This window comes from Nelusetta ayraudi, unplaced genomic scaffold (genome assembly GCF_046127955.1).
Source record: "Nelusetta ayraudi isolate G7.1 ecotype Tasmania unplaced genomic scaffold, CSIRO-AGI_Nayr_v1 ptg000114l, whole genome shotgun sequence".
NCBI classification, from domain to species: Eukaryota; Metazoa; Chordata; class Actinopteri; order Tetraodontiformes; family Monacanthidae; genus Nelusetta; species Nelusetta ayraudi.
Genome location: NW_027466164.1, coordinates 332,388 through 360,000, shown reverse-complemented (window position 1 = coordinate 360,000; position 27,613 = coordinate 332,388). Strand labels below are relative to the sequence as shown.

General features: G+C 45.9%; 4 protein-coding genes, 1 long non-coding RNA gene and 3 other non-coding genes across 9 annotated transcripts in view; 6 read left to right on the top strand and 2 right to left on the bottom strand.

Moving 5' to 3' along the window:
* Positions 1 to 11,280, bottom strand: part of LOC142903621 (cilia- and flagella-associated protein 47-like) — a 45,192-nt gene extending 33,912 nt beyond the window's left edge. The window contains exons 1-22 of the mRNA XM_076049372.1: positions 10,964 to 11,280; positions 10,597 to 10,754; positions 10,368 to 10,483; positions 9,992 to 10,130; positions 9,646 to 9,730; positions 9,414 to 9,554; positions 9,152 to 9,321; positions 8,696 to 8,802; positions 8,358 to 8,587; positions 8,058 to 8,262; positions 7,086 to 7,326; positions 6,107 to 6,259; positions 5,820 to 6,003; positions 5,623 to 5,710; positions 4,685 to 5,146; positions 3,541 to 3,671; positions 2,975 to 3,097; positions 2,198 to 2,503; positions 1,501 to 1,648; positions 1,276 to 1,358; positions 193 to 403; positions 1 to 20 (exon numbers count right to left, since the gene is read on the bottom strand). The exon at positions 1 to 20 is cut by the window's left edge and continues 66 nt beyond it. Of these exons, the coding sequence (XP_075905487.1) occupies positions 1 to 20; positions 193 to 403; positions 1,276 to 1,358; positions 1,501 to 1,648; positions 2,198 to 2,503; positions 2,975 to 3,097; positions 3,541 to 3,671; positions 4,685 to 5,146; positions 5,623 to 5,710; positions 5,820 to 6,003; positions 6,107 to 6,259; positions 7,086 to 7,326; positions 8,058 to 8,262; positions 8,358 to 8,587; positions 8,696 to 8,802; positions 9,152 to 9,321; positions 9,414 to 9,554; positions 9,646 to 9,730; positions 9,992 to 10,130; positions 10,368 to 10,483; positions 10,597 to 10,754; positions 10,964 to 11,134 (3,672 nt within the window). The 5' untranslated portion in view covers positions 11,135 to 11,280. The remainder of the gene's footprint in view (positions 21 to 192; positions 404 to 1,275; positions 1,359 to 1,500; positions 1,649 to 2,197; positions 2,504 to 2,974; positions 3,098 to 3,540; positions 3,672 to 4,684; positions 5,147 to 5,622; positions 5,711 to 5,819; positions 6,004 to 6,106; positions 6,260 to 7,085; positions 7,327 to 8,057; positions 8,263 to 8,357; positions 8,588 to 8,695; positions 8,803 to 9,151; positions 9,322 to 9,413; positions 9,555 to 9,645; positions 9,731 to 9,991; positions 10,131 to 10,367; positions 10,484 to 10,596; positions 10,755 to 10,963) is intronic.
* LOC142903622 (uncharacterized) lies at positions 8,748 to 10,125 on the top strand. The gene is made up of 3 exons (XR_012929270.1): positions 8,748 to 8,883; positions 9,163 to 9,747; positions 9,996 to 10,125. It is a non-coding gene; the product is annotated as an uncharacterized LOC142903622 (long non-coding RNA).
* Positions 8,867 to 8,938, top strand: trnad-guc (transfer RNA aspartic acid (anticodon GUC)). The gene has a single exon. It is a non-coding gene; the product is annotated as a tRNA-Asp (tRNA).
* A 1,287-nt stretch (positions 11,281 to 12,567) lies between the features above and the next one.
* On the bottom strand, positions 12,568 to 16,216 carry nufip1 (nuclear FMR1 interacting protein 1). 2 transcript variants are annotated; one of them, XM_076049351.1, is made up of 10 exons: positions 15,841 to 16,216; positions 15,532 to 15,587; positions 15,338 to 15,442; positions 15,155 to 15,217; positions 14,994 to 15,070; positions 14,802 to 14,894; positions 14,176 to 14,369; positions 13,944 to 14,084; positions 13,289 to 13,524; positions 12,568 to 13,175 (listed from the first exon to the last, which is right to left on the bottom strand). In XM_076049351.1, the coding sequence occupies exons 1-10, from the start codon at positions 16,073 to 16,075 to the stop codon at positions 12,765 to 12,767; spliced, it is 1,611 nt and encodes a 536-aa protein (XP_075905466.1). In that variant the 5' UTR covers positions 16,076 to 16,216; the 3' UTR covers positions 12,568 to 12,764. The 2 variants fall into 2 exon arrangements, with proteins under 2 accessions (XP_075905466.1, XP_075905468.1); XM_076049353.1 differs by having other exon boundaries at positions 14,808 to 14,894.
* A 568-nt stretch (positions 16,217 to 16,784) lies between these two features.
* Positions 16,785 to 21,085, top strand: nop58 (NOP58 ribonucleoprotein homolog (yeast)). The gene is made up of 15 exons (XM_076049350.1): positions 16,785 to 16,942; positions 17,318 to 17,394; positions 17,536 to 17,588; positions 17,824 to 17,948; positions 18,037 to 18,173; positions 18,385 to 18,449; positions 18,622 to 18,756; positions 18,849 to 18,994; positions 19,196 to 19,322; positions 19,546 to 19,709; positions 19,801 to 19,935; positions 20,019 to 20,080; positions 20,166 to 20,338; positions 20,437 to 20,552; positions 20,639 to 21,085. Exons 1-15 carry the CDS (start codon positions 16,898 to 16,900, stop codon positions 20,699 to 20,701), a joined length of 1,623 nt encoding a protein of 540 aa, XP_075905465.1. The 5' UTR covers positions 16,785 to 16,897; the 3' UTR covers positions 20,702 to 21,085.
* On the top strand, positions 19,039 to 19,124 carry LOC142903653 (small nucleolar RNA SNORD11B). Its single transcript, XR_012929273.1, has one exon. It is a non-coding gene; the product is annotated as a small nucleolar RNA SNORD11B (small nucleolar RNA).
* On the top strand, positions 19,378 to 19,461 carry LOC142903654 (small nucleolar RNA SNORD11B). Its single transcript, XR_012929274.1, has one exon. It is a non-coding gene; the product is annotated as a small nucleolar RNA SNORD11B (small nucleolar RNA).
* A 735-nt stretch (positions 21,086 to 21,820) lies between the features above and the next one.
* wdr12 (WD repeat domain 12) lies at positions 21,821 to 27,065 on the top strand. Its single transcript, XM_076049380.1, has 13 exons — positions 21,821 to 21,992; positions 22,841 to 22,935; positions 23,066 to 23,160; positions 23,263 to 23,369; positions 23,457 to 23,572; positions 23,668 to 23,822; positions 23,911 to 23,956; positions 24,361 to 24,446; positions 24,559 to 24,699; positions 25,358 to 25,463; positions 25,566 to 25,698; positions 26,530 to 26,602; positions 26,723 to 27,065. The coding sequence occupies exons 1-13, from the start codon at positions 21,952 to 21,954 to the stop codon at positions 26,798 to 26,800; spliced, it is 1,272 nt and encodes a 423-aa protein (XP_075905495.1). The 5' UTR covers positions 21,821 to 21,951; the 3' UTR covers positions 26,801 to 27,065.
* The last annotated feature ends 548 nt before the right edge of the window (positions 27,066 to 27,613 follow it).

The following is a 27,613-nucleotide window of genomic DNA, read 5'->3' as shown; positions in this document are numbered from 1 at the left end:
TTCCAGCGGGGCGCACAGCACTGAAATCACACACGCGACATGTTGCCTTTGTATCACAAGATCCTTCACTTCTTGAGAAAAGGACTGTCAGATGCCGCTGAATATCACCTCAGCCACACACACAGACACACACACACACACACACACACACACACACATTAACCAACAAGTCTTCCTCAGCGACCTCCCCACCTGTGGCCTGAATGCGCAGCGGCTGCGGCGTCGCCATGGTGACAGACTGAGGTTTGACGACGTGCCTGGTGCTTCCAGCCGACATGGGGCCGAGTCTGCGGGGGGGGGGACTGGAGGTGGAGGAGGCGGTGAGAGAGGAAGACGGAGCGTCGGCCGCGGTCCACCTCACGCCGCTGACTGTCAGCGGCACCTCGAAGTCGTAGGTGGCCTCCTGCAGCGAGGCAATTCTGCCGTTACCCTCTGGATATGTAAATGTCCAACTTTTCAAAGCAACCACTTCAATGTTGTTACATGATACTAAGCTCCTCTACAGCTTCCTGGCGCCATTTGTACAGCACAGCGCTGCCGCGCTCCAAATTATGTTTGAACTTATTTAACACGCTTCCGACAGTGGCGAGGCGCACACAGAATGTATCAAACCGAATGTATCAAAACCAATAGTGGCCATTTGGAACGCAAATTTACAAATTTGCGGGTTTATTTATTTATTTATTTATGTATTTAATTCATTAATACTTTTTTTTAATTACAAAAAAAAAAAAAGGAGGCCACCATCATGTGTCGAAAAAACTGCATTTCATCGTTTGGCCAGCAGGGAGCGCCAAACTTGGATTGAAAGCTAAAATTGACTGGTTTTCAATACAGGAAGAAGCCCTAAATCACTACGAAGTGTTGTGGAGGCAGCTACAGTCTAGTAGCCATAGGTAGTGGCTTACCAGCAGGGGGGGGGGGGGCAGTCAGCCCTTTCCAATCATTGCCCTCCACCACTACCCACACATTCAAATATGGAATCATCCGGTATCAAAAAACAATCAGAAACTCAGCATGTGGCTGATTGTGAAACCAAGTGCGAGGCTTGAAAACGGGTCTTCGCTAACCAGTGGTTGATGTCACAGTGACTCCGCCCATTTCTCTATACAGTCAACAACGGTTTAAACTGGCAGAAATCAAATGGAAATGCTAGGTACTGTCCAATGTTTTGTGATCGGCTGCTTGAGGATCTGAGCTCAGCACTAGATATATTGAACTTATCTTAATTCTGAGAATTCAGGGACACTGGGAACATTGGAGTCAACATCTCACCTGGGTGGGTGAGAAGACGAGGCTGCAGTCTACAGACTGGTTGGCCTGGACCTCCACGATGCTCACACTCGTCTTCTTCTTGACTTTGCACACCAGCAGAAACATTAAAGAAGCAGGGGGGGGGGGGGGGACTTGTTACCTTTCACATCTTATTTTTAGAATAATCCATCCATCAGGCAGCCCACGCAAATGTGATCTTGACGCGCACGCTTTTGTTTGTCGCACCTGCTGAGGGCTGAGGAAGCTGCAGGGAGAAGTCGGCGTATTGCGACAAGTCGAAGGCGACCCAGGCGGCGGCCGGCGAGCAGTTTGTCAGGGTGAAGGCGATGGCTTTCCGCGAGCCGGCTCGAACCCCGTGAAACTTCAAATGGGACTGAAGGCACAAAGAGGAGGGAAATCTTAAAAAAAAAACACCTCACAGTTGACAGAGCGGACCGTGAGAACGCCCAACTGGACTTCGAGAGGAGGAAGTGCCTTTTCTTAATTAATACGTTCATTTTGTTGGTCTACTTCCAACAATACACAAGGGTTGTTGGTGTCTAGGAACAGCCCACTGCCTTGGGATTGGCTGCAACCTCACCTACATTTTTTTTTTTTTTTTTTAAATGTCTGCAGAGAAATGGGAAAATTGTAATTTTTTCGTACTTGGTGAGTTAGCCGGCATGCTAATAGTTTCCTAATGTGATATTAAATGACTGCAATGCAAAGCTGTGTCCCCCCCCCTCCGGATGTCTTTCATCTGGCCAGTGTGTAATATTTGAAGACTTTGGAGAAAAAAAACTGTGAAATCGAGTGGTTATATATGAGAACCGTTCTAAGGGTAGGAAAAGCAAATTACTTTTAATATATTAATATTAAATCATGTATTTATGGGCAGCGTTTTAAGCTTTTACCAATACAAAAATCATAAATCAACTCTCACCACGCTGATGTTAATGTTTGGAGGCTCCACTGATCCCCGCACTCTCAGCTCTGTAGGCTTCATGCTCCTCAGAACGATCTTTGATGAGAAAAAAGTAATAAGACATGGTAAAATGGACGCGCAAACACAGAATCTGACTGACTCCAAAGAGAAAAAGAAGTTTTCCACACTCGCCTCGATCCTGGTGTCAAACTTGATGGGGGACTCGGGGTTGAAGTGGACCTGGAGCGCCGTCTTCCCTCCGCTCGGCACCACCCCTTCAGACGGAGTGACCACCAGGCCCGGCACTGCGCAAACGTCCTGCACCTGGCTCAGACGAACAGTAGAGGGGGTGGAGAGCGTCAACCGAGTGCCACAAACTCCAAGGATTTTTTTTTTTTGGAAAAGAATATAAAATATTTCCAGTCCCAGAATTGCAAATCACATTTTTTTTGTTAAATATATACATATATGCCCTCACAGATACATTATACCGACACAACATATACATATGTACATACATACACATAAAAAGCACTCTGAGCAGAGTGTAAAAAATAAATAAATGAATGAATTAAATTAAAATATAACGAAATGAACATATCACCCCCTTACCCCCCTACAGCTCCTCATGACCAACATAACGTTGGTTACTTGTACATTAAAGTACAACAACAGGCACACCTTCAATTGGGCCATACCTCTAAGTTTGTGAAATAAGAAATAAAGGGTTGGCATTTCGGGAAAAAACTCCCAAGATTTGTGTGTTTCTCCTGGTGCTGGGCGGAGTCTGCTCACCTGGTAGTAGGCGTGGTTCTGTCCGGAGTTCTGCAAAACCGCCGTTTTGACGGAGGGCATGTTGAGGGGGACCGATTCGAACATGACGTATTTGTCTGCCAGCGCCACCTGGGTGGAGCCCACCTGGGAGAGAGGCGGCATGAGAAACTGTGATTGTCAACAACAGGAGGGGCCTTTTATGAGCAGCACAGACAGAAAAAGGAAGTGTATGAGAGGCGCAATAAAAAAAAGAGGTTGATGCAGAAAAACAACGTTTCTGGTTATTATTGAATTGTCTTCTAGTCTGAGGCAGCCGTCAGAGGATCAGTCCCGCAGGCCTCTTCTTTATTCATGATGCATTTTTAAAATAGCAGGTGCGGGGGGGGGGGGGGTGCTTTGACTCCTCTCCTTGAATCTATTTGTCTTCATCCTTAGACGCCGACCGCCGCCTTTGTGGATCTGAAGACGACGGCGAATCAGTTTGGTGATTACATTCGCTTATGATGGAAACACGAGCTCCTTTGTGACAACTGTGCTTCTGATGACAAAACTCGACCACATGATCATTTCCGGGGGGGGGGTCAAACCTTGGCGATGCAGTGGAGACGCTGCACGTTGCCGTTGTGGACGAGGAGGTCAAAGTCTCCCTCGGTGGGGGAGGAGAAGGAGGGATGCCACACCACCTCACAGTCCAGTTCGCTGTAGGGGTCCACCACACCTGGGGTGGAGGGGCGGGGGACACACGCCGAGTCAATAGGAATGCACCGGTACCGATACCGGGCTTGAGTGCTCTATTCGTACTCGTAACATACGTGCCGATACCATGATAAGATACCAGTTGTATATGTATGTACATGAGAATTGATATTAAAGTTTGGGTTGCAGAGAAACTTGTGTTCCAGAATGACATGCTGAGGATGTTGTTTAAATAACACAACATCTGTGGGAAAAAAATATTAAAAAAATCAAGGTCATTTTATGATGTACAGTGTTGGAATTACTCCATAAAAGTAATCCAACTACTGATTACTGATTACTCCTTTAAAAGTAATCCAATTACTTTGTTAGCTACTTTGATTCATAAGTAATAAATGACTAAATACTTTAGTTTAAAAAAGTAGCAGTAAGTAACAGTTGAGAACATCTTGTGTCCTGCACATAACGTACAACGAACCACAATATTCTTTCATTTAGACGAGATGAACTCAAAATATGTGTATATATGTTTGTATTTCCAGCTATCAAACGCAATCGCTTTATTTTCTTTTGCCGCCACCATGCTTGTTTTGGTGCGTCGTCGCATATTAATCGTCAGTCTGCATCGTCGTTGTTTTCGGTTGTTTTTTCTAAATTTCCGACATTTTGTGGATAATAAGACATTTTTAGCTTGCAAAATATTTCAGAAAAGTGATGGAATTGTTACTTGACAAAGTAATTGTGATATAATTGCCATTTTTGCCAGAGTAATCCCATTACATTGCTCTGTTACAAACAAAAGTATTTTAAATACAGTACCGGATTGCTTAGTAATAGATTACTCGCCAACACTGATGATGTATAATGGCCTTATCAAGTACTCAGTATCGGTAGGTACTGAAATGCAAGTACTTGTACTCTACTCGTCCTGTTAAAAGTGGTATTGATGCGTGCCTAGAAAAACCAGTCACAGGCCAAATCTGTTTCTGGAAACCATAAAATGAGATTGAGGGACAGGCGACGACGAGCCGGTACCTGTGGCGGGTCGGACGGAGAACAAAATGCCGCTCTCGGTCACCACGGGCTGCCAGGTGAACTCGGCCGCGTGGTTCAGTCGGTTCCGCAGGGTCACCGAGCACCTGTAGCCAGACTGCGCCGCCAGGGACGGCGCCGGATTGAGGAGCAGCAGGTTGGAGGACAGCTCCAGGGACAGCGGGACGACCCGGGCCTGGATCAGGACCTGGCCGAGGTGCCGCTGGTTGACCGAGTACGACAGGGACCTGATGAACGGGCCCAGGATGCTGCTCTGGAAGGTCAGGGGCAGAGTGCTGCGGGAGCGGGGCGCCAGGACGTGGGAGAGCGGCGAGGAGCCCCGCAGCTCAGGGCAGTCCACCTCCAGCTGCACCCACACGAACCACGGCAGGCCGTTGGTCAGCTCCAGCCTCTGGGTGCACACCGACTGAGCGCACACCTCCCCGAAGTCCACCAACAACGGGCCTGAGGAGGGAGGGAACGTTTTTTTTTCAGAGACATCTCCTTTGCTCTTAGATGCTTCAGATTTCTCAAGAATACTTCAAATTCTCTGTAATAAATAGAGTATCAAATGTCCAGTGTGCAAAATTTTGAAGGAAGCCTGGTATTAAATGACGGCGCATGATGGTAGCTAACTGGGAGAAAGGCCCTTGCTAAATGTACATGGAGAACCGTTCTCAGGGTAGGAAACCCAAATTGCTTTTATTGCACTGCAAGTATACACTTTTATTAATATATTTATGGGCTGTATGTTTAACTTTTGCCAAATATAAAAATCATAAATCAAGCCAAATTTTACACACTGGACCTTCAATCCACGGATGATTGAAAGAAGACACAACTTCATTTGAAAACACACTTCTACTCTCTAACGTCAGTTCACTGTCGGACAGTGCAAACAGGGCTTTGTGGAGCGCTATAAAACGGAATTCAAATCGGACCGATCTCGACTTGGTAGAGCTCCTGAGCCGTTAAAGTCCTGTTGCAGTCTGTCATCTCCTGGCTGGTTGAGGGAACTGCATTTACCGCCTGCTAAAGCAACAGAGAGTATTGATCGTCAAGGTGGAAAATTTATTTTTAAAGTCGTTTAAAAGAGCAAACTTTTAGCTATTTTTGTCTCTTTCGTTTCTGCTTTCACCTGATTGTCAGCCTGCTGGCTGATGTCACATCTGGATGCCTGGTGCTGTGCAACAGGGGAGGTGAACCTGTAGTTCAGCCCACCTTCCGTCACGCTGCTTTCCAGGTCCGGGAGTTTAGGGGGCACGAGTCCTTGGGCAGGAATTATTCCAATATCTACATCGTTCTCCACCTTTTTCTGCTCTCTTGTATAAGAACAGAGCAATCAAACGCCAAACTTATCGCAACCAGCTGTTCACCTTCTGGTTGACAGTGCAAATACATCTGACGATCTGAAGCGAAGCCTACCTGTCTTTGATCCACTGCAGACGGGCTTGTCTGGACTGCCTGATGAATTCGATGTAAATCTGCCGATGCTGCCACCTCTGCTTTCTTTCCTCTCGGGTGAAGGAAAACCTGGCGTCCATGTAGCGGTAGCGGGGCATGCCGGTGAAGATGGTTCTGCACGCAACACACACGGGTCTCTTTCAGCAGGTGTGGTGCAGCAATTCTGAGTTCAGCTTGTGGGCTGGGGTCCCCATCATCCTGATTGATACCAATCTAAATGTCCTTAAAATGCAGGAGGCCTATAATAACCTTAATTGTTTTTATGAATGAAAGCCATGACAGTTTACACACACACACACACACACACACACACACACACACACACACACACACACACAAGATCCACTTGGCATTAAAATAAATTGTAAATAATATTTTTGAAAAATTAATATTAGACAGAGTGGCCTTAAAGACATTTTAGTGACCATTAGTGACAATAACATATACGCTACGAGTCAAAAGTTTGGACACATACTTCTGATTTAATGGGTTTTCTTTCGTTTTCATGACTATTTACACCGAGGTTGTCACTCAAGGCATCAAAACTATGAATGAACACACATGGAGTATGTAAGAAACAGAAAGGTGTGAAATAACTCAAACAAGTTTTATATTTTAGATGATCTAGAATAGGCACCCTTCAAATAAAATATATATAACATAACATATCTGTCATCTAACGTATCTAACTATTTTTTTCCTTTTGCCCCATTAATCCACATATCTTGGTCATGTATCTGATTTCTTCAGTATGATCTACAGTGTAAAAAGTAGTAAAGATAAAAAAAATAAAATAAGAAACCGGTGTGTCCAAACTTTTGACTGGTAGTGCATATTTTTGACCCCTTCAAGTTTGCTTTGAGGTTCTCAGGGGTCTCATGGGTTAATGGGGGGGGGGGGGGGGGGGGCATCCCCCATGCATTTCACACACTGCTCCTACCTGTACTGCGTGTCGGCCGAGGCCGGCCTGAGGCTGGTGGCTCTGTCGTTGGGGAAGGCCAGGAACTCCTCCTCCTCCCCCTGCTTGCCGGCGCTCCGACTTCTCGCCTGCTCGTACTCGTGGATCCGCGTTTTGTTGGCGCATAGCACGGTGACCCGCGCCATCTGGTGGCACAGGGCCAGCTCACTGGATCGCGCACGAGGCTGCAGTCCGGCGGGATTGGTCACCGGCGGCGTGATGCCTGCGAAAGACATAAAAATCATTGATCGCAATCTTCTTTTTTTTTTATCTATACTTGTCTGATTTTAAATGAGGGGGGGGGAGGCTCAAAGAAGAGATCAGGAGAAGAACTGACAGATGATATTCTGGACTTTTTTTTTCTGGACTCAATGGCAAATATTGCACTCATGGTTTATGAAACCTTGCTTTAAACCCTGCTTCTGCACAATTTACTGCCTCTTGCACATCTGATTTTGTTTCTGTCATGTAATTAATGTATTGTTTTGTTTTTTTTTTTGTATGGTTTTTAATGCTACAACAAGGTAGTTTCCCAATTTGGAATCGATAAAGTACATCTAACACGCCCTGCACCACTCCTTCACACTGCTGCCATCAGGCAAACGAGAAAAAAAAAAAAAAACATCCACAAGAAATCATTCATCCCCTCTGCAATAACTGATCTGAACAGCAAAACATAATCTGCACCCTTATCTGCGACATCATCATTTTTATTTATTTTTTATTTTATTGTTAAAGTGTTAATGTGTTTGAGTTAATTTTTTTTTTTATTTTTAAAGCTGTGTCAAAGACAAATTTCAGGTTTTTTTTTTTAATGAAAAAAAGACAATTTTGTTTCTATCTTCTTCTAATCTAATCTAAGGAAAAAAAAGAGATGGTTTGGCTTGTTTTTGGGTTGTTTTTTTTTCGTGCGTGTGTGTGTGTGGGGGGGGGATTTCTCCCATCCACATTCACCTGGATTTAATTTTGGGGGCTGTTGGATGGTCTCGCCGCGGCAGACCGCAGACAGGTGCAACGAGACAGTGTGAAAACCGCAGAAGTCAAGCGCGGGGACGTCTGCTGCGCCGCTGGCGCTCCGGCGGACAAAACCCAACACGTCCAGCTTCTGACGGGCCCTGAAGCTCCCTTGCTGCCGCGCGACGAAGGACAAAACAACCTCCTGGGCGGGGTTAAACAAATCTGACGTCAGTGCTTGCGTCTTTACTTTGGCGACCGGCGAATTCATCCAGCAAGCACTTGCGGGAGGATCATTACCCGGCACTGGCCCGGCTGGATCGTGCCCGACGAGGGCTCCGTGCCGAAGTGGGGCAACGTGCGAAAACGGAAGACGACGGGAAGCTTGGTGCAGACGTTCCGGAGGGTGCACGACAGGCTGGAGCGCTGGCCCGTCACGCAGGGGGGGAATCTGAAGCGGTGGCCCGGGCTGGGCACCAGGGACACGGGGAGGCCCGAGCCGGTCACGGCCAGCTCCACGCTACTCTTGCCTGTAGAACGAAAAAATAAAAATTAAAAATTAAAAAAAAAAAAAAAATCATCCGTGCTTATGAATTCAATAGACCCATCATGTGTATACGGCTGTACACGTGGAGTACCATTTAAATGCGTGAAGCCGTGCTTGCTTCCCACTGACTCAAACAGCAGGAAGAGACAGTAGTCCTGCTGCCTGGCGAACGCCTCGCGCTTCCTCTCCCCGGGTGTCCTGACAGACGACACATTCAGTCAGGCGAGCGACATGACGGGCTAATTCCTAGCTTTGCAACAGCTCCTCGTTAGTATAGTGGTGAGTATCCCCGCCTGTCACGCGGGAGACCGGGGTTCAATTCCCCGACGGGGAGGGCACAACTTTTTTTTTTGTTTGTTTGTTTGCTGGTTGTTTTTCTTTAGTTATGAAATGATTTGCATTTCGAAAAGTGCTTTCATGTAGAAATGTAATGTTTTAGACCAGTGTTTACTTTTGAATCGTGTTGTTGAATTAATACAGTCGACATGCTTGCCAGGGAAAAACTGCAACAAAACTTGCGTTTTACCAAATAAAATTCTCCAAATACCTTTTCCTCAGTGGGCTGAAGCGTATTTCCACGGTGGTTTTGTCATATGGTCCCAGGTGACCCTGATCGGGGAAACACACCATGACCCGACTGACGTCTTCAGTGGCCGGACTGCACCTCTTTATTCTTTCCAGCAGGGCGGCGTCAGTGCGCCTCTGGAGGTCCGTTCCCTTCGCAGCAAAGAGGCATTGAGTTCTTTCTGCTCACATTTAACAGGTCGTTCACCTCCGTAACACAAACTCTTCATAACAGAGTCACTCACCATCTCAGTGCCATCTGCTTTGTCTTGGAGGAGGCTGACCCAGTCGCACGGTTGGGGTCCGTTGTTTCTCAAAACCACCTTCTTGACGGTAGATGTCCCAAAGTAAACTGGACCAAACCACAGACAGGACAACGCAGTCCCCTACGAGGAGATGTTTAAAAGGAAGCACATTGATTTTAACATGTTCTTTTTGATTTTGCAGTTCAGCACAGCTAAATATTCACTGTCCAACCTGCAGGTCGAAGATCTCAAGACGCTGATCTTCCACTTCAGCTTTAATGCTGAGGATGATGGGGGTGGAGTTCTGAAGTATGACCCTGGGACAAAAGATAGGGTACATTAAGCAAGATCAAACTTGTGGGCAAATATAATTTTAAAATCAACTTGGGAATTACTTATTTTATAAAAAAAAGAAAAAAAAAAGGTTTAAACAAATATTTACAATCTTGTCTGAGGTGCAACCACTTTCTGAGTCTTTCTGTTTTTACTTTTTATTATTATTATTATTATTATTATTATTATTATTATTATTATTATTATTATTATTATTATTATTCGTCATGACGTGTCTTCCTTACACAGCGTTCTCCTCAATCCTGCCAGGCCGGTCAGTGCGCAGTTCCACTCTCAGCCATTGGGTGGCGCCAGCAGCTATGACTCCGCTGCTCGGGAAGAAGCTGACCAGGGGATCTCCACTGTACTGCACGCGGAACGCACCTGTAGTGGAATGCATGTACATACACATGAATGCACGCGCGCAATTTCTTCTGGTGACTTTGAAAAGCTGTAGCTAGATCGTGCACATTTATATGCCAATTTTTTTAAAAAAAACAGTCATTTTAAATTGTAATATTTTGGTTAAACAATGTCCTTCTCTTCAGTTTAAAAAGGTACAAGAAAACCACACAATCACAAACAACACAACTTAATGAAACAAAACACAGACTCCTATACCCGATGCTGAACCCTTATTGGTTATCAGGTGATGTTTTTTGATTGGTTGACTTCTGGCCGCCAAACAACCAAAGTCTAGCACAGAGTCGGTGGTGAGGGAGCATGCTCTGGGGAACCTGGACGAGAGCAGAAACACACACACAGTCAGTCAGTCAGTCATTCTTGTGTGTTTGGTCCAACGGGTATCTCATCCAGGAACCAGTATAAAATGTTTTAGTCTCCAACGAACCCCAGCAGAGGGACCTCAATGGTTCCCGCGTCCTCCACATATATGGGCAGGCAGTCCCTGACCTCCCGGTCCTTCTCTGGAGTGAACTCCAGCCAGCCGCTCAGCGACAGACCCGGGGCCACAAACTGGAATACGCTCGATGCCGTGAACTTAAATAACTGAAAGGAAAACAAGCACAGAAAACAGAATCACATTACTCTCAAACCAGCCGACCGAGCAAAGGCTCATTCACTTCATGTTAATCAGTAAATGCAGTGACTCCTCTTGAGAAAGTGTGACCCCCTTTTGTTGGAACACTGAAGAATGAACATCAGAATACCATCCATCACAGTTGCGTATTGATCAGGTGATTGTTAGTGTACATCACCTTCAACTTGGGCTTCCCCATCAAGATGTTCCTTGACGTCTTGCCAACGTTTGCAGCCGTCACCTGAATCTTGTAAACCTGGCCCACCTCCACGTCCTTGAACGCCACCAAAGGTGGGTCAACTCGAACGCAACTTGCAGCCATTCTATTGTCTCCCCAGTCCTGACTCATCGTACACTCCTAGACACACGTTGACGTGTTTTCCCTTCCATTGGAGTTGTGGTGTCCAAATGGAGACCACAGCTCCATAGAGCGTGCCTTTGCTCTCAAGGTTTTGCGTGCGCACGCATTCTGAGCATGGCGGTAACTACATTGCGAACGCCTACGGCGTGATTACACGCAGGGTGAGAAATACTGGGAAACTAGACGCTATCAATTCCGTTGCTCTTAATACTGTAATTTTTATTCAGTAATATAAGGCGGAGGTCAGATGGAGAGACTAGACGAGAAGCCAAATTAAAAACTCCGAAAGCGTGACTTTGATCTGCAATTAAAGCCTTTAAATTCATGTGATGTCCATGAAACTAACATTGACGACTCGAAGAACGCTTCTAACAAGCGAGTGAGTTTTTAAAATCACATTTCTCAGGAAATTAGGCCTCTTTGTGCATCGCAAAGTATCATCTCGTGATGAAAAATTAAACCAACTTGTTTAAAAATGAGTTTAACATGTTGGCTTGTAGAGACAGAGACAGTATCACTCTGTTTTCATGCGTATATTTCAATATTACGACAGGATAAAATGGCCTTGAAGCGCTAGACAATGACTAGACAATTATTAACTTTATTTTTTAATTTACATTTCTGACGCAGGTGCTCTCAGTAACACTAGCCCAGTTCCCCTTTCTGTAATTACTTCATATTCTAATTCATACTAGTGCCAATTTGTTGCAATCCCGATATTAAATGTGGTCTCAATACTGTTGCCATGACACTTCATTTTTAAATAAGGAACGCCACTGCTAGCTGGTGTACAGCTAACTAGTTTAGAGTACGAAGTCAACCAACCAAAACTTTATTTCGCTACTTCGGATTAAATATAGTTTAGTAGTTTAAAGTTCTGTTTGTTTTATGACAGAACGCTATAGTTTTAAACTTCTGAACGTTAGAAATAGTCCCACCCCTCCGGAGGGGGCATATGAGCACTTTTTTTTGAAACGACAAAAAAAACCCACAACTTTGAGAATACGTGCGCGCACAAAATGCTGAGGCCGGGTAGAAAGGTAACACGAGAGTGGGCGGGCTTGACTGCTGTCGCATGGCGATAGACAACAATAGCGTTGCTACGACAATGTTTAAGACAAAACACACGGTTTGCTCCAGAGGCGGGTTGTTTTACTTACCCATACCGTCCCGCCGGGCGGTGCAGCTTTCAAAAACATCTTGAATGGAAAAGTTTACTTTTGTTGTTGTTGTTGTTGTTGTTGTTTTTGTTTGTATGCATTATCTGTTTTGAAGGTTTTATTATGACAGTCAAATACATTAAATTAAAAAATAAATAAATAGAAATAACATTTCCACAGTTTTAAGCTTTTTTCAATTACTTTCCATCCAAAAATGCCAAATTGGATGTGTTAAATAGAAAAAAAACACAAACGCAAAACTCAACAGGGTGAAGGGATTTATTTCAAAGTAAAATATATAATCTTTCTTCAAGACATGTTTTAGTAGCAAAAACATAAGTGGGATCAAACTTATTCCCATAACTTAATCCATACAATTAAGTCTTAACACTGACATAGGAAATCAAATTTTTTTGCACTTTTCAGCATAAAAATAAAATGCTTGATCCTGTCAGACTTCACACGGCAGCACCGGGGCTTTCCCATATTTCATCGTCGTAAATATTAGAGCTGCATGTGACGTGGCCGTCTTTGTCAGCAGCCTCCTCACAGCTAGACTCCGGGTACGCAGGTTCCCCTGATGGTTCAGCACACAGTCGGTCACCCTGCGGCTGCCTGAGGCAGTTCTCGTCACCTGCGACAGCTTCCTTTCTCTCTGGCTGGCTTTGATTACCACCGCTGTCTCCAACGCTTCTGATTTCTTCCCCGTGAGGGGGAATTGCTCTCCGTCCCTCTGCCTGCTTGTCCGTGGCCGCCTGCTGGTCCTGAGCACTGCTCTGAAGCTCCAGGCCGAAGAAGTCGTTTCTGACCACGTAGCGCACGCACTGCAGGAGGACGTTTCTCTCGTGGCGGATGTCTGGGGCTAGTAGCTAAAAATAAAAATAAAAATAAAACTTTCAACTTAAGGATGTATAAGAATACATTCATGTGTTTTTAGACTCCATAGTTCCTATAAGTGATGCTTGCTTTTCCCCTCAATTACCATCTCCAGCAGGGTGGGACGTCGGGACTGCGGCGTTTCGTGGTGTCCCCTCCGTCCTCTCCCTCTCTTTCCTCCTCTTCCTCTTCCTCTTCCGCCATGCTGCGGACTAAAAGAGTCAGGCTGGCCGACTCTCTCCCTGCCCCTCTCTGCAGAGCACGCTACATTCTGGGTCGTCGGTTGCGTTAAGAGGACCTGGTTTTCCTGCACCAGGTGTTTCGCTCTCTGGATGGGCACGGCTGAAAGGCGAGAGCAAAGGATCATGGGAGCGGCGATCGGATGAAACGACAACAATGGTTTTGAATTTCAGAGGTATTCCTAATGACGCCAACTGACCACTCGTTTTTTTTCAACTTTTTTTCTCTCTACAACTTTGTTTTATTGGCTTGTTTGCCTGTTCTTCTTCTACTCTCTCCTTTCTTTTTCTTTTCTTATTTTGATGATTGTGTATTGCCAGTGCACTGTATTATAATATGACCGCCTTATTACTGTTGCTCTTTACTGCTGTTGTTGACCACCAATGTAAACCAGCCGCTGCCTAAAATTGGGTACCATCACATCAAAGGAAAATGCGGTGCTGTACACTGTACACTGTCTTCTTGAAAAATAAATTAAGTGAAATTGAAATTGTTCTGCGCGCGCCGGCAAGCGAGCTCACCTTCGGGCTCTCCGTCGCTCTCGCTCTCGCTCACCGAGCCGTAGCTCGCAAACACCATGGCGAGGGCCGAGCTCATCTGCTTCGGGGCCACGACCAGGCTGGCGGCCTTGGTCCCCACGGCCGCGTCCTCTCTGTCAGAATCTGGAAACACAGAGAGAGGGAATACGTTGCACGGCTTTGCCGACGTCGGCCAGTTATTTTCTTGGCGGTCGCGTTCGGTTTTGATGCTCACCGTGGTCGCTGCTCGCTAGCGCCCCCAGTGGATCCTCGTCCCTGCGGCGCTGGGGTGCACTGGGGTGCCCCGCTGTAGCGCCACCATTGGATGTGTGGGGGCCGTGCGGGTGATGCCCGTGGGACCCTCTGTGTCCCCAGCCTCGACCCCGGCCCCTCCCTCTGCCTCTGCCTCTGCCTCGACCTCTCATTTGCCTGTGAGAAGGAAAAAAGAAGAATATAAGAACATCCATCCATCCATCCATCCACCCATTTTCAATACCCGCTTCTTCCCGCACCCAGGGTGTTGGGGGTCTGCTGGAGCCTCTGCCCGCTGTCATAGTGTGAAAGCAGGGTGACACCCTGGACCAGTGGACACTTTATTAGGGCCGCATTGAAACAAACAACCATTCGCACTCACATAAACACCTATGGTCAATTTAGAGTTACCAATTCACTTCACAGGCAATGTTTTTGGACTGTGGGAGGAAGCCGTAGAACCTGGAGAGAACCCAGCAGACACAGAGAGAACTGGGAAGGCCCCAGGAATCGAACCTACGACCTTCTTGCTGTGAGGCGGCAGCGCTAACCACTAAGAACATAGAAAATTAAATATAAAAAAACAAGAAAAATAATACACACACTTACCCAAACTGTGCCGTTTCCAGAACAGCTCCCGTCTCCTCTCGCAGCTCCATCACTTTCCTCTTCTTTTCGATGTTCTGAAGTGTCGGGTAGTTCCTGCAAAGGCAAGTTATCCGACCTTAGTCGTCGCAGACTGACGGCGGGGAAGCTTTACCGTGACAATATCTACAATCAAGCAAGGAAGGAAACACCCACTTGCGTCTCTCGTCTCGCCATTTGGAAATTTCCTCCAGCGTGTCTAGCTTGATCCTCTTGGTCCCAGGTGCGTGGCTCTGCAAAAAAATAAAGACAAAATAATGATCCAGAAATCTAAATCAATCACACAGGGGGGGGATGGAGGGGCTTGTTAGACTTACATTTTTCCAGTGGATGCTGACTAATTTCTCATGAGCCATGAAGGTGCAGTCAGGCACAGAACACTACCATAGGAATGAGAAAGAAGGAGAGTGGAATTGGTGTGTTGGCTTGATACAAATAGAAAGTAAAAGTGACAAAAGAGGTCAAATCTGCAAAAAAAAAAAAAAAAAAAAGTTAAGTACCTTGACATGCTGAGAAACGTGTTCGTCGTACTTTTCTTGGTTTTTAAAGGCCCGGTCGCAGGTGTCGCAAAAATGAGAAAACTCTGGCTCTTTCCTTTTGTTTTGCTGTGGATTGCAAAGAGTTGCGGTCATCAAATTGCAATATGCGTGTCGCTGTTGTGTGACAAAAGTCAAAACTGGTTATCCTTAGTTACCTTCCTGCCATGATTCTGTCTCCCACCTCGATGTCGCTCGTAGCCAAACTGCTGACCTGCAGACACAGGGCGACTCGCTTTGAATAAACTTTGACAAATGATGTGATGCTATGCAAACAACCGCCTCGAGAAGTCATGTTTCAATAGTAAAATATCAAATCCAAAAACATAAATATGCATGCATTAAGTTTCTTGTCTGCCAATAATTATGGCGCACGCGCGCGCGCGCGCGCGCGCGTGTGTGTGTGTGTGTGTGTAACGTCCAACTGGAAATTGCCACACTGGTGGGGTCTTTCTTTCGTATCTCACCATACGGTCTTTCTGGGCCGTGGCCCCAATGGTTCGGAGCGGAACCAAACCACCGTGCCTCTCCGGAATGCTGGCCGGCCGGGCCGCCGTGGTTCCAGCTGGGCTCCGTTTGCGTGCCGCCCCAGCTCCACATGCTAGGGTGGAAGCCGCCGGAACAGGGATGCGGCTGGTGCTGGAAGGAGTTCGGCGGAGGACAACCAAAGTCCGGCGGGGGATAGTGTCCTGGTTCCGCCATACTGTCACAACGCGAAGCCTTCCTTTCGAGGGTCGACGGTAAAAATGCTAGCCGAGATAAAGTTTAATTTCCCAGACACGCAGCTCTCACATGGCCATGTTTTGCTCCTGCCCCCTGCTGTCGTCACTTCCGCTAGCGCCGGAAGAACCTCAAAGTTAAACCTAAAAGATAAACTTCAAATTTAGCAAGTGTCATGGTTGCGTTAATATATTTTAGGACATTTTGTACACACACCATTTGAAGTCTGTTTTCTTTCATTGTAGTTTTTCTATTTCCTTTCCTTTTTGTAACCGGCATGTATGAGACAAAACGCGAAGCCCCTTTTGGGTTGCCAGGTTGTGGATTAAAAAAAAAAATCTGTGTTCCACAGTTTCTGTAAAAACTGACTGACTGACTGACGTACTGACTTAAAAAAATGATTAGGCTCATTGCTCGTGCATAATAAACAGAAGCAATTTGGTGACGTTCCTCACAGTCTATCGTCCTTTTTTTTTTTATCAGTTATTTATAATGAAACATAACTCGTTCATGTCAAACGGCGGAGCAACAAACTGCACGAATATCAAAGATACTTTTTTCTTTTCTTTTCTTTTCTTTAAATGCAGTTTACTTTGCTATGCGCTTTTTTATTAGCCTTTTTGACAAGAACTAATGTGAAATCGGGTCGGGTGAAATCGACAGATCTGGCAACCCAGCAGTGCCTTGCTCCAGCGCTCCCCGCGTGGTGCTGGCTTCAGAAGTCGGTGAAGCGGCGTGGTAACGTGTAGACAACCCTGCCGGCCGTCACTATAGAGTGCTCAAACTCTATAAGTCGCCGCAAAAATGCTTGTTCTATTCGAGACCGCTGCCGGATATGCGATATTCAAAGTAAGCATGTGTTTTCTGATTCTGGGTCATTTGGAAATGAGAGAAAAATTAGGACGTTTCCTGTTGAGTGGCGTTAGCACATGGTAGCCGCGCAGCTAGTTACCTTCCACCCGTGCACACAGCTCGGGTCAGTGTCATTTTAAGGGCTTAGTGTTAAATCTTAAGATGTTCCCTCGCGTTAAAGTTTACTTCGTAAACGTGGAAATGTTTATTTTACGCTCCTGCGCATGTGTCAGCTGATGCACACGTTGAAACGTGATTAGCACGTCGCAGGCCTTGCAACCACGTGTGCACGTTTGCCTTGATTCTCATGCGATCTGTCGTTGGAAAATCAAGATTTTTTTTTAAAATGGCTTTTCTTTTTGACGCATTCAGGTCCTCGATGAATCGAAACTGCAGCAGGTTGACAGCCTGTACAAGGAGTTCGAAACGCCTGAAAAGGCAAACAAAGTGTAAGTGAATTGCGGCGTTCAGGCTCTGCTGGAAGCGGTTGATAGGCTCTGTATTCAGCTGATCGCTTAGATATGGACTCAACTTATCCTCCCTCTTCTTTCTTTCTGTCTTTTTTTTTTTTTTTAATCCCCCCCCCACAGTGTGAAGCTGAAGCACTTTGAGAAATTCCAGGACACGACAGAAGCTTTGGCAGGTAACGGCAGAACTGTAGTTTCTAAGTAACGCATTTGTGCCTGAGAGACACGTGGTCCATGATGCATTTCTGTGTCTGATTAAAGAATGAAGCATTTCACAGTATTCGTCACTACCACTGAGACCCGCAATGTGTCCAAATTTCTAACCATTCGCCTGGAGAGGTTCTTATAGAGCTCCCAGGTAGATGCAACATACAGACAAAATAATCATGTCTTGCTACGCCCTGTTTGCAGCCGCTACCGCCCTTGTTGAGGGGAAAATTGGCAAGAGCTTGAAGAAAGTCCTCAAGAAGGTGGTCGCCAAAGAGGCCCACGAGCAGCTGGCCATCAGCGATGCCAAACTCGGCGGCATTATCAAAGTAAGTGACATGGCTTCTCGAGCTCCAACAGTCGGCGGCCGGTGGACCGTCTATGTAAGCCGGGTTGACACTTTTTTTTTTTTGCCAGGAAAAGCTGGACGTGACGTGCGTGCACAGCTCGGCAGTGGCCGAGCTGATGAGGTGCATCAGGAGCCAGATGGAGAGCCTCATCACTGGACTGCCGCCCCGGGAGATGAGCGCCATGTCTTTGGGTTTGGCTCACAGGTAAACCACAGCGCAGAGAGACAGACAGACAGACAGACAGCTGCCTGTGATTACACCTGCTGTCTGAAATTCCCCCTGTGGAATCGCAGCATTCGTCACTACCACTGAGGCAGCGAGTCTTTCCCCAACGACAGCAACAACAAAAAAACACAGGTCTTTTCATTCGGTCTCATTTTTTTGTTTTGTATGTTTCTTTTCCTCACACCCCCAGTTTGTCCCGCTACAAGCTGAAGTTCAGTCCAGACAAGGTGGACACAATGATAGTTCAAGCCATCTGTAAGTTGTGCCTTCCTGACAGAGATGATAATTGTTGTTCCAAATCCTTCAATCCTTTGTTTTTTTGCAAAGAAAACTCGATCAAAGTTCATGCATAGCTCTCATACACTTATATTTTTTAGAATTTAAATACGCAGCCTGTCGATATCTGAGTGCCTGTTTGTCTCTTCAGCTCTCCTTGACGACCTGGACAAGGAGCTCAACAACTACATCATGCGCTGCAGGGAGTGGTACGGCTGGCACTTCCCCGAGCTGGGGAAAGTCATCACAGACAACTTGGCTTACTGCAAAGCCGTCCGCAAAATTGGTAATTTAAAATTCGCTCCAACAGTAAAGCATTTAATTGGGAGACTCTTTTTGAGATCAAATGTAATTTTATTCTTTTTTTTGCCCCCGCAGGTTTTCGCACAAACGTGGCCGGCTCCGACCTGTCCGACATCCTCCCCGAGGAAATCGAGGCTGACGTGAAACTGGCCGCCGAGATCTCCATGGGAACTGAGGTGTCTGAGCAGGACATCAACAACATCATGCACCTGTGCGATCAGGTACGTCCCTTCAACCCCCCCTCCACACCTCCAGTGCAGCCGCTCGACACTGCTGATGATAACGACTCTTGTCGCTTGTACCTGAATGCAACAGTGTGGGTCTTCAGTCACTACCTCATCTGAACTGTCGCAAAGCCGACGCCCCCTTCTCCCAGCAAAACGACCCCCGTAAATCGATTTCCCCTCATTTTTTCCCCGCAGGTGATCGAGATCACGGACTACCGCGCTCAGCTGTACGACTACCTGAAGAACCGCATGATGGCCATCGCCCCCAACCTGACGGTCATGGTGGGCGAGCTGGTCGGCGCCCGGCTCATTTCACATGCAGGTGAGTCTGTGGCGTGCTCGTACTATCACGACCCCCCCCCCCCCCCCCCCCCCCCCCCAAGCGTTGATGATGACGACGTCACGTCACTTCCCCTGAAAAACAGTGATGCTCTAAAGTCACTACCTCATCTGAGCTTTGGTCTGCGGCAACGCGCCCGCCAGACAGGAGACACCCGCTCGGGCACCTCGTTCACCCTCCCCGTGTCCGCCGTGTGGCGTTTCAGGGTCCCTGCTGAACCTGGCGAAGCACCCGGCCTCCACGGTGCAGATCCTCGGCGCAGAGAAGGCTCTTTTCAGGGCCCTGAAGACCCGCAAAGACACGCCAAAGTACGGCCTCATCTACCACGCGTCGCTCGTGGGTCAGACCGCCGCCAAGAACAAGGGCAAGGTGCGTTCGGGGGCAGCGGTGGCGCTAACGCTAAAATCAGCGCTGGTTGTTATTTGTCTTTGTTTTAAATCCGCTGCCATATTTTGTCCAGATCTCCAGGATGCTGGCGGCCAAAGCGGCCCTGGCCATCCGCTACGACGCCCTGGGCGAGGACACCAACGCTGAGATGGGAGTGGAGAACCGAGCCAAGCTGGAAGCCAGGTTGCGGCAGCTGGAGGAGAGAGGAGTGAGTGGGCGCCCTTTGTGACCTTTTCATCAAAAAAAAGAGTGAAAAAAAGCACCTGCTAAAATGATTTCCTCTCCTCCCAGATTCGAAGAATCAGCGGAACCGGCAAAGCCATGGCGAAGGCCGACAAGTATCAGCACAAGAGGTACGAGCGCAGGCTCCTCCTTTTTTAAAGATGCCTCATTTACGCTTTTGCTAAATCAAAACCATTCTCTTTTTTGACCTCACAGTGAGGTGAGAGTCTACGATCCGTCTGGCGATTCTACTATTCCCTCCACGTCAAAGAAGAGGAAGTTTGAAGAGGTGCAGCAGGAGGAGGAGGAAGAGGAGGCTGCCGAGCCTGTGACGCCAGTGGCCAAATCCAAAAAGATCAAGAAGAAGGAGGAGGCGGCGGCGGTAGAAGGTGAGCGGCACCTGACGAAGACGCTGGTGGTGAAGTCGTAAACTTCAGAGTTCTCGGTTCTCACGCTGGTCCCATTGGCACGTTTTGTTTTGGAGTAGAGGAGGAAGCAGTGGAAGAGCCTCCAAAGAAAAAGAAGAAGAAGAAGAAGGACAAGGACACAGAGGCTGTGGCCGAAGAACCGGAGGAGGAAGAGATGGAGGTCCCAGTAACAGAGGTAGGAATTATTGCTTTTTAATAAACTCAGAGGAACCTTTTCTGCAGTGTGCTTGTACTAATTTCATTTTTTTTCCCTCTCTGCAGTCAGAGAAAAAGAAGAAGAAGAAGAAAAAGAAGGCCAAGGAGGAGGAAGAAGATGATGACTGAGAGTGTACATACTTTGTGTTTTAGTTTAGCTTTTATGTCGTTTTGTGTTGTATATCTTTTATCTCGAGCAAAAATGTCAAGTACCCACATCTTAAAAAAATCCACTTGTTGCATTTTCTGTTATAAATGAGAGTAATTTGTGCCTAGAAATTCACTGTTGTGAATTCAGTGAGAAATATATATTTCGATCTTGTTTTGCCAAATGTGACGATGTAAGTTTTATACTCGGCTCTCCTGGTCTTTTTGTTTTCATTTGCCACCTCATCTGTATCGGATGAGGTGGCATTTAATTCCGCTGAAGCTGGAGAAGCGTGTGAAAAATGCCAGTTTTCTTCCAAGCTGGACGTCCCTACCATGTAAAATAAACATTATTTTTTTGCTCTATTTGTGTGAAATGTTTGCATGTGAAGCTACTTCTATCAATCAACACACTGTTCACTGAGTGGGTCGGTAATTCACATTTTTAGGAACCAGAGTAGTCATTCAAACCACGAATTGAACAAGGTTTGTGTGACGACTGCAAATCATATGCATATGTTGGCTTATTTTTTTTTTTAAACATATTTTCATGTTTTATCACTTTTACATATAAACGATCATATATTTTTTTTACCTACATACAGACTCGGTTATTCAAAGCCAGTACTAAATTATGTTGATCAGCTCAAATAATTAATAATGCTCCATATTGAAAATATCTACTCTTTAATAGCTCACAATATCACCCTAAGTAACTATTGCGTAGTTTATTTTTTTTTTGTTCTGGTTTTTAGGGCTGCGACAGGGTAGTTTCCCAATTTCGGATCAATAAAGTCTATCTATCTTGAATTACTATTTAGAACGTGAGCTTCTTCTTTTTTCCTTTTTTTTTTTTTTTTTTAATTTAGATTTATTGTCTATAAAACCGGGTGGCGTTTTTATAAAGTATCGTTTAATTTAGTAAAACAGCACATAAAGGACGCAGTACGACCCAGAACCTGGCCACAAACAAAACTTCTTGCGCCCCCTGGCATGACTCGGAACTTCGGACTGTCGGACTTCAATCAGACATTACTAGTGGAACGTCGACCCTCATCGTCTCTCTCTGATCTTCCTGACTCTGCGCTCGGTTGAGCTTCCTGACTCTCTTACCACATGGCACGAGTGTCTGCGCCGGAGTCAGATGGTGTTTATGAAGGAATCTGAACAACTACTGTAGAGCATTGTAAATACATCATCTCTGGCCGTGGTCATAGAAACACACAAAAAATATGTCGCAGTTGCAAGCGAGGTTCTTCACGGAGGACAAAAAGTAAGTGAATTCTCTTGGTCGGTAAATGTTGGGACAGCAAATCAGAAGAGAGATGGCTAGCAGCCTTGCTAACTAGCTGTAACTTCAGCAACTCAGAACGTGATTCAGAGGCAAAGTGCCACTTTGTGAAGAATTTATCAATCGCAAAAATCACTTGAGTCTCGGCGACGCAATTTGTTTTTTAAGCCCTGCTATCTTAGCCAGCCGATGCTAACGTTCCCCTCAGTAGTGTTGTAGTCAAGACCGCACCAACTGAGACATAGACATTATCAAGACTAGACAGTATCGAGGCAAGACAAGAGCAATACTTTATATTTTAAAGGAAAATCACAACAAAACAGAAAAAAATGACCAGTATCTTTTTCAAATTTAAGTTAGCTTCTAAATCGAACAGCGACATCTCTTTTCAGCAAGGTGTTTTAAAAATAAATAAATAAATAAAAACTTAAACATTTTGCTGTTTAGCCAATTATTTTGAACCATTTTCTTCTTAAAATTAAAATAAATGAACTAGGAAAAAGGGGCTGTGTCACTCTGGGTGTAACAAACTCAGTGTAACAAGGCAGCAGCTGGATTCTTTTCTGTTATTATCGTGTCGTTGTAGTGTTGGCTTGACAGTCGACAGGTCCTGATCAATAATCCCCAGTCCGAGACGAGACCATGACCCTTAGAAAGTGGTCTGGAGACCAAGACCAATCTCCTGTGCTACGACACCGCCCCCTTGACTTGAAACCCTGCGCCATGTGGAAATTCTGGCGTGTGACCACACTGTTTGTCGTGAGCTGAACGTTGTTTCTCTGACTGCTTGTGTCGCAACGAGAACCAAAAGAAGCGCTTCTCTTTTGTAGGTACGTCGTGGATGACGTCCCCTTCTCCATCCCCGCTGCATCGGAAGTGCAGGACCTCAGCAATGTCATCAACAAGCTGCTGGAGGCTAAAAATGGTGATGATGACGATGATCAAACCTTACTTTACTGACTTGACAAGACCTTTTTTGATGGCTTACGTGTTATAGAATGACTTCCAATCCCGACTAGAGCATCGTCTCTAACTGTTACCTTTTGTTTCTGCAGCATCCCACAGCAAAGTCGACTTTGACTTCCTCATCAAGAGTCAGTTCCTGCGAACGACGCTCTCGTCTCACATGGAGACAGAGGACATATCGACGGTACGGCCGTCAACCTCACCGCATCAGTTTTTTTTTTGGTTTTTTTGCCCTGACAGTTCGCGCTCAGCCAATCAAAACTTGTGTATTTTCTCTCCGTTTCAGGAAGAAGTGGTTGACATTGAGTATGTGGAGCGGATCACCGCCCCGGAGCCCGAGGAGTGCATGATGCACGACGACTGGATCAGCTCCATAGACGCCGACGCTGAATGGTAACGGTCTTCAGAAGCCCCGCCCCCGAGGTTGAATCCTGAAATTCCACTTCCCCCTTTTCACAATTCATCCGCGCGTTTCCGCAGGATCCTAACTGGCTCCTACGACAAAACAGCCAGGATCTGGTCCACGGAGGGCAAGGCGGTGATGACGGTGGCCGGACACACAGACGTGGTGAAAGACGTCGCCTGGTTAAAAAGAGGTGAGTGATGCTGATGATGGTGAGCGCCGGTGGAACTACGCTCCGCTCCGCACCTCTCCCCTCCTTCATGGAAGCCTCGGCCTGTTCCTGTGCAGACGGCCTGACCTCCCTGCTGCTGACGGCGTCCCTGGACCAAACTGTCCTGCTGTGGGAGTGGAACTCGGAGAGGAACAAGGTGAAGGCCCGTCACTGCTGTCGAGGGCACACGGGCAGCGTTGACACCGTCGCCGCCGACCCCACGGGCTCCAAGGTGAAAATCCATATGAGAAAAAAAAAGAAAAAAGACATTCGCTGCCTGTTATTTTCTAAACAATTTCAGTTTTGCTTCTCTCACGCAGTTCTGCAGTGGCTCCTGGGACAAAATGGTGAAGATTTGGTCAGCTGGTAGGTGTCCCTAATAAATCATCTTCATTATTATTATTATTATTTTTTATTATTAGGGATGCACCGACACTGACTGTATTGGGTATCAGTACCACTACTGGGGTTCAGTACTCCGTTCATACTCGTAAAATACGTGCCGATACCTCGACACCGAGACCAGTTGTACACGTATGGATATGACAATTTTGTTCAATTTGTGTTTGTACTGCAGTGAAACTTGTGACAGTCGCCCCATGTTCTAGAAAAACATGCTGAGGAACGTTGTTCAAATAACACAACATCTGTGGAAAAATGTACTTGGTATCGGTGAATACTGAAATTCAAGTACTCGGACTCCAATCGTTCTGCAAAATAGTGGCATCGGTGCATCATTAATTACCACCTTTTTCTTTCTGCGCCTCCAGTACCATCGGATGAGGCAGACGAGGTGGAAGAAGCAGCCGACAGGCCGAGGAAGAAGCAGAAGACCCAACAGCTCGGACTCACCAGGGTGAGCAGTGGACAGTGCCGCCTGCAACAGTTTGCACTGACTGACTGACTGACCAGTCAGCAAATGTTGATTAGCAATCTTCATTGTATTCTTTTCTTTGACACCAATTCAGACTCCTCTAATGACGGTGTCCGGTCACAGCGAGGCGGTGTCCTCGGTCCTGTGGAGTGACAGCGAGGAGATCTACAGTGCATCGTGGGACCACACCATTCGCATATGGGACGCCGAGACGGGAGACACGAAGGCCACGCTGGTGAGAGCCGCCTGGACGGTGCTCGGCTTTTGAAATACATTACAGGCACTTTTAAACACGTTCCACCTCTTTTTTTTAACTGTAGTTGCATTTTCATAAGTTTTTCACAAAATAAAAGCGATATTTCTAAAATTTCGACAAAGTACAATTGCGATTTGCAGGTGTCTCGTCCCAAATCTCATCCCGTGGGACCACAGCTTTTTGAAGCCCTTCTCCCTCATTTTTTACCTTTATAATTCCTTGTATAAATCTGCATTTCCTTGTTGTTTGCTGTCAAGAATGGTTATCATTTTTCTCTTTGATTACTTGTAAAAAAAAAAATAAATAAATATCCAGTCTCCTCCTCCGTCCAAACATAACGCACCATTTCCACTTGAAGTGAACTGGTCACGTGATCCCGTCCGTCACATCCGTGACATGTAAATGCATAAGTGTTTCCATGACACTTTTGCGATATACCTCCATAACGATTTGTCTGAAAAACCACCTCATGAGACCGTCAAAACCTTTTAGCCATATTTGAGAGGTTTTTACAAAATGTAGGTGTTTCCATTGTCAGTTTTTATTGCGATATTTAGGTTTTGCGCAATTCTAGCAGTAATTAAAAACCCAGCTAGTATGACAGGTGGCAGAATGACCTATTTTGTCTCTTCCGCAGACGGGCAGCAAAGTGTTCAACTGTATCTCCTACTCGCCTCTGTGTCGACGGCTGGCCTCGGGCAGCAGCGACAGACACATCCGACTGTGGGACCCTCGCACCAAAGGTACCACCGTCATCTCTTTAAAATGCGCATCGGGGTGGGGGGTGGGTGGGGGCTCCGTCACTCCTGTCACCTTTCCCTGAAAACTCGTCTCTGCCCCACCAGACGGCTCCCTGGTGCTCCTGTCCCTGACCTCCCACACTGGCTGGGTCACCGCCGTGAAGTGGGCGCCGGCGCACGAGCACCAGCTGGTCTCGGGCTCCCTGGACAACCTGGTCAAGCTGTGGGACACCAGAAGGTGTGCGACGCATCGAGTTCACACTTCCGCACTAACCCCAAATGTGCTATTTCATGGGACATGCGGCCTCGAAGGCAAATGTCGAAATGTTGCGCATGAAAGAGGGTTTCAAACAGACGAGAGAAGGCAGAAAACTCCACTTTCCTGCATATTATTATCATTATTATTATTATTATTATTATCATTATTATTATTATTATTATTATTATTATTATTATTATTATTATTAGTATTATTACAACCATTCAAAGTAATTATCTATTTGCCTGTGGATGAAAGGCCAAAAGCCATCCCAAAAAAGGCATTGAAAAATATTCATAGTTGTTTGGATGGGTTTGGCCTTAAAATATATATTTATTTATTTTTATTGCTTTGATACCAAAAAATTTAAAATATAACGTGTGATTGATTTAATTCCAAAATTATCCAGTCATTTAAAAAAAAAGTGTTAAACTATTAAAACACAATAACATTTTGTGCAACTTACCCTTCCTGTCAAATTAAGTTGTAGCCGCACAGTTGTTCTTTATTATTCTTGAACGACAGTCAGTCCTGGGACTTCATCATCATCATCAATGTTATTTCATATTAAAGCACTGCGTCTAGCAGAGCCGCTGAGCAGGGCGTCCTTCTCATTCCAGACATGTTCTCAGTAAACAACAATGTCCCAGACCTGCAGAAATTTCCTGTCTTTGTCTGAGTGAAATACAGCACGAGAGTCTCCAACGCTGTCGCCTGCCTTGCAGTGGAAGATAATTGTCTTTTTTTTCTGGGTCTCAGTGTTAGTGTGTATATTATAATATGTAAAAAAAAATGTTCAATGTGCCACAGCTGCAAGGCTCCTCTGTACGACCTGGCGGCCCATGAAGACAAGGTGTTCTGTGTGGACTGGACGGAGAGCGGGGTAAGGCTGCTTGCAGTCATAATGTTCACAGCCGCTTTTCTTGCAAGTCACGTTATTCCATCCAAACCATTGGCATCCTCGGCATAACATGTCTGCGTGGCTCCTTCTCTCCGTCCCCAGCTGATGCTGAGCGGAGGCGCCGACAACAAGCTGTACACCTACAAATACTCTGGCAGCCACATGGACGCAGGGGCGTAGGCCCCCCACCTACCCCCACCCCACCCCGGGGCCAGACGGACTCCAGACGTCCACATCCGCCATCAGCCGTTTTGTACATATGCAAAAGACAGCGGCGTGTGGCTTTGGATTATTTTTGTACTGTACAAAGCCTCTCCCCCTGCTTTGTTCAACACCGTCACTGTTGTTTTCATCCACCCACACATTTTTACTCTTTTATCCCACTGGCAATGTCATTGACTGTGTTCCTGTTGGACAAGAAAATTATAAATTAATTTTTTTCGGACCTAAATGTCTCATTTATTGGTGTCCTGATTTCTTTATGATTTGTTTATTGTTTTAAAAGAGTGTTTTTAAGTGATTTTTTTTTATTAATAGTTTGTCTTCCCTTTGTTTTGAGTTGGCTTGAATTCATTCTCAAACATATTGGAGACCAATATACTATGTTTTTGCATGACTTCCTGGTGGTTCTACAGGACAGACCTGTTTCTCTGCAACACTATTTAATAATGGTGTATTTCCTCCTTAAGCTGGTTGAACAAGACTTTTTAAAGAGATACAAAATTGCTTTTACATTTTTATACATATATTATCTCATATATTTGTTCACATTAGAGGTTACACATTATACCAATTTTCAGAGATTTATTTTTCATCTTAATCTCAAGATGAGGGTTTTATTTAGCTATGTGTTTGCATCCTCCCATAAAAATGTAATTTCACCACCTTAGAGTCTTACAGGTTGGAACGAACGCCAGACAGTGATTCACATCACTGACTGGTTGAAGTTCCCCATGTGACATCACAAAGTGATGATTTTCATAACTTCCTGTT

Coding starts and splice junctions, on each gene's coding strand:
- nufip1 (XM_076049351.1), bottom strand. CDS start 16,075: ATGGCGGAACCAGGACACTATCCCCCGCCGGACTTTGGTTGTCCTCCG. Junction 15,588..15,840: donor CGGCCCAGAAAGACCGTATG/GTGAGATACGAA, acceptor CTGTGTCTGCAG/GTCAGCAGTTTGGCTACGAG. Junction 14,085..14,175: donor GCTAGCGAGCAGCGACCACG/GTGAGCATCAAA, acceptor CTGTGTTTCCAG/ATTCTGACAGAGAGGACGCG.
- nop58 (XM_076049350.1), top strand. CDS start 16,898: ATGCTTGTTCTATTCGAGACCGCTGCCGGATATGCGATATTCAAA. Junction 16,943..17,317: donor CCGGATATGCGATATTCAAA/GTAAGCATGTGT, acceptor TGACGCATTCAG/GTCCTCGATGAATCGAAACT. Junction 17,949..18,036: donor AACTCGGCGGCATTATCAAA/GTAAGTGACATG, acceptor TTTTTTTGCCAG/GAAAAGCTGGACGTGACGTG.
- wdr12 (XM_076049380.1), top strand. CDS start 21,952: ATGTCGCAGTTGCAAGCGAGGTTCTTCACGGAGGACAAAAA. Junction 23,573..23,667: donor CGTCGCCTGGTTAAAAAGAG/GTGAGTGATGCT, acceptor GTTCCTGTGCAG/ACGGCCTGACCTCCCTGCTG. Junction 23,957..24,360: donor GGTGAAGATTTGGTCAGCTG/GTAGGTGTCCCT, acceptor CTGCGCCTCCAG/TACCATCGGATGAGGCAGAC.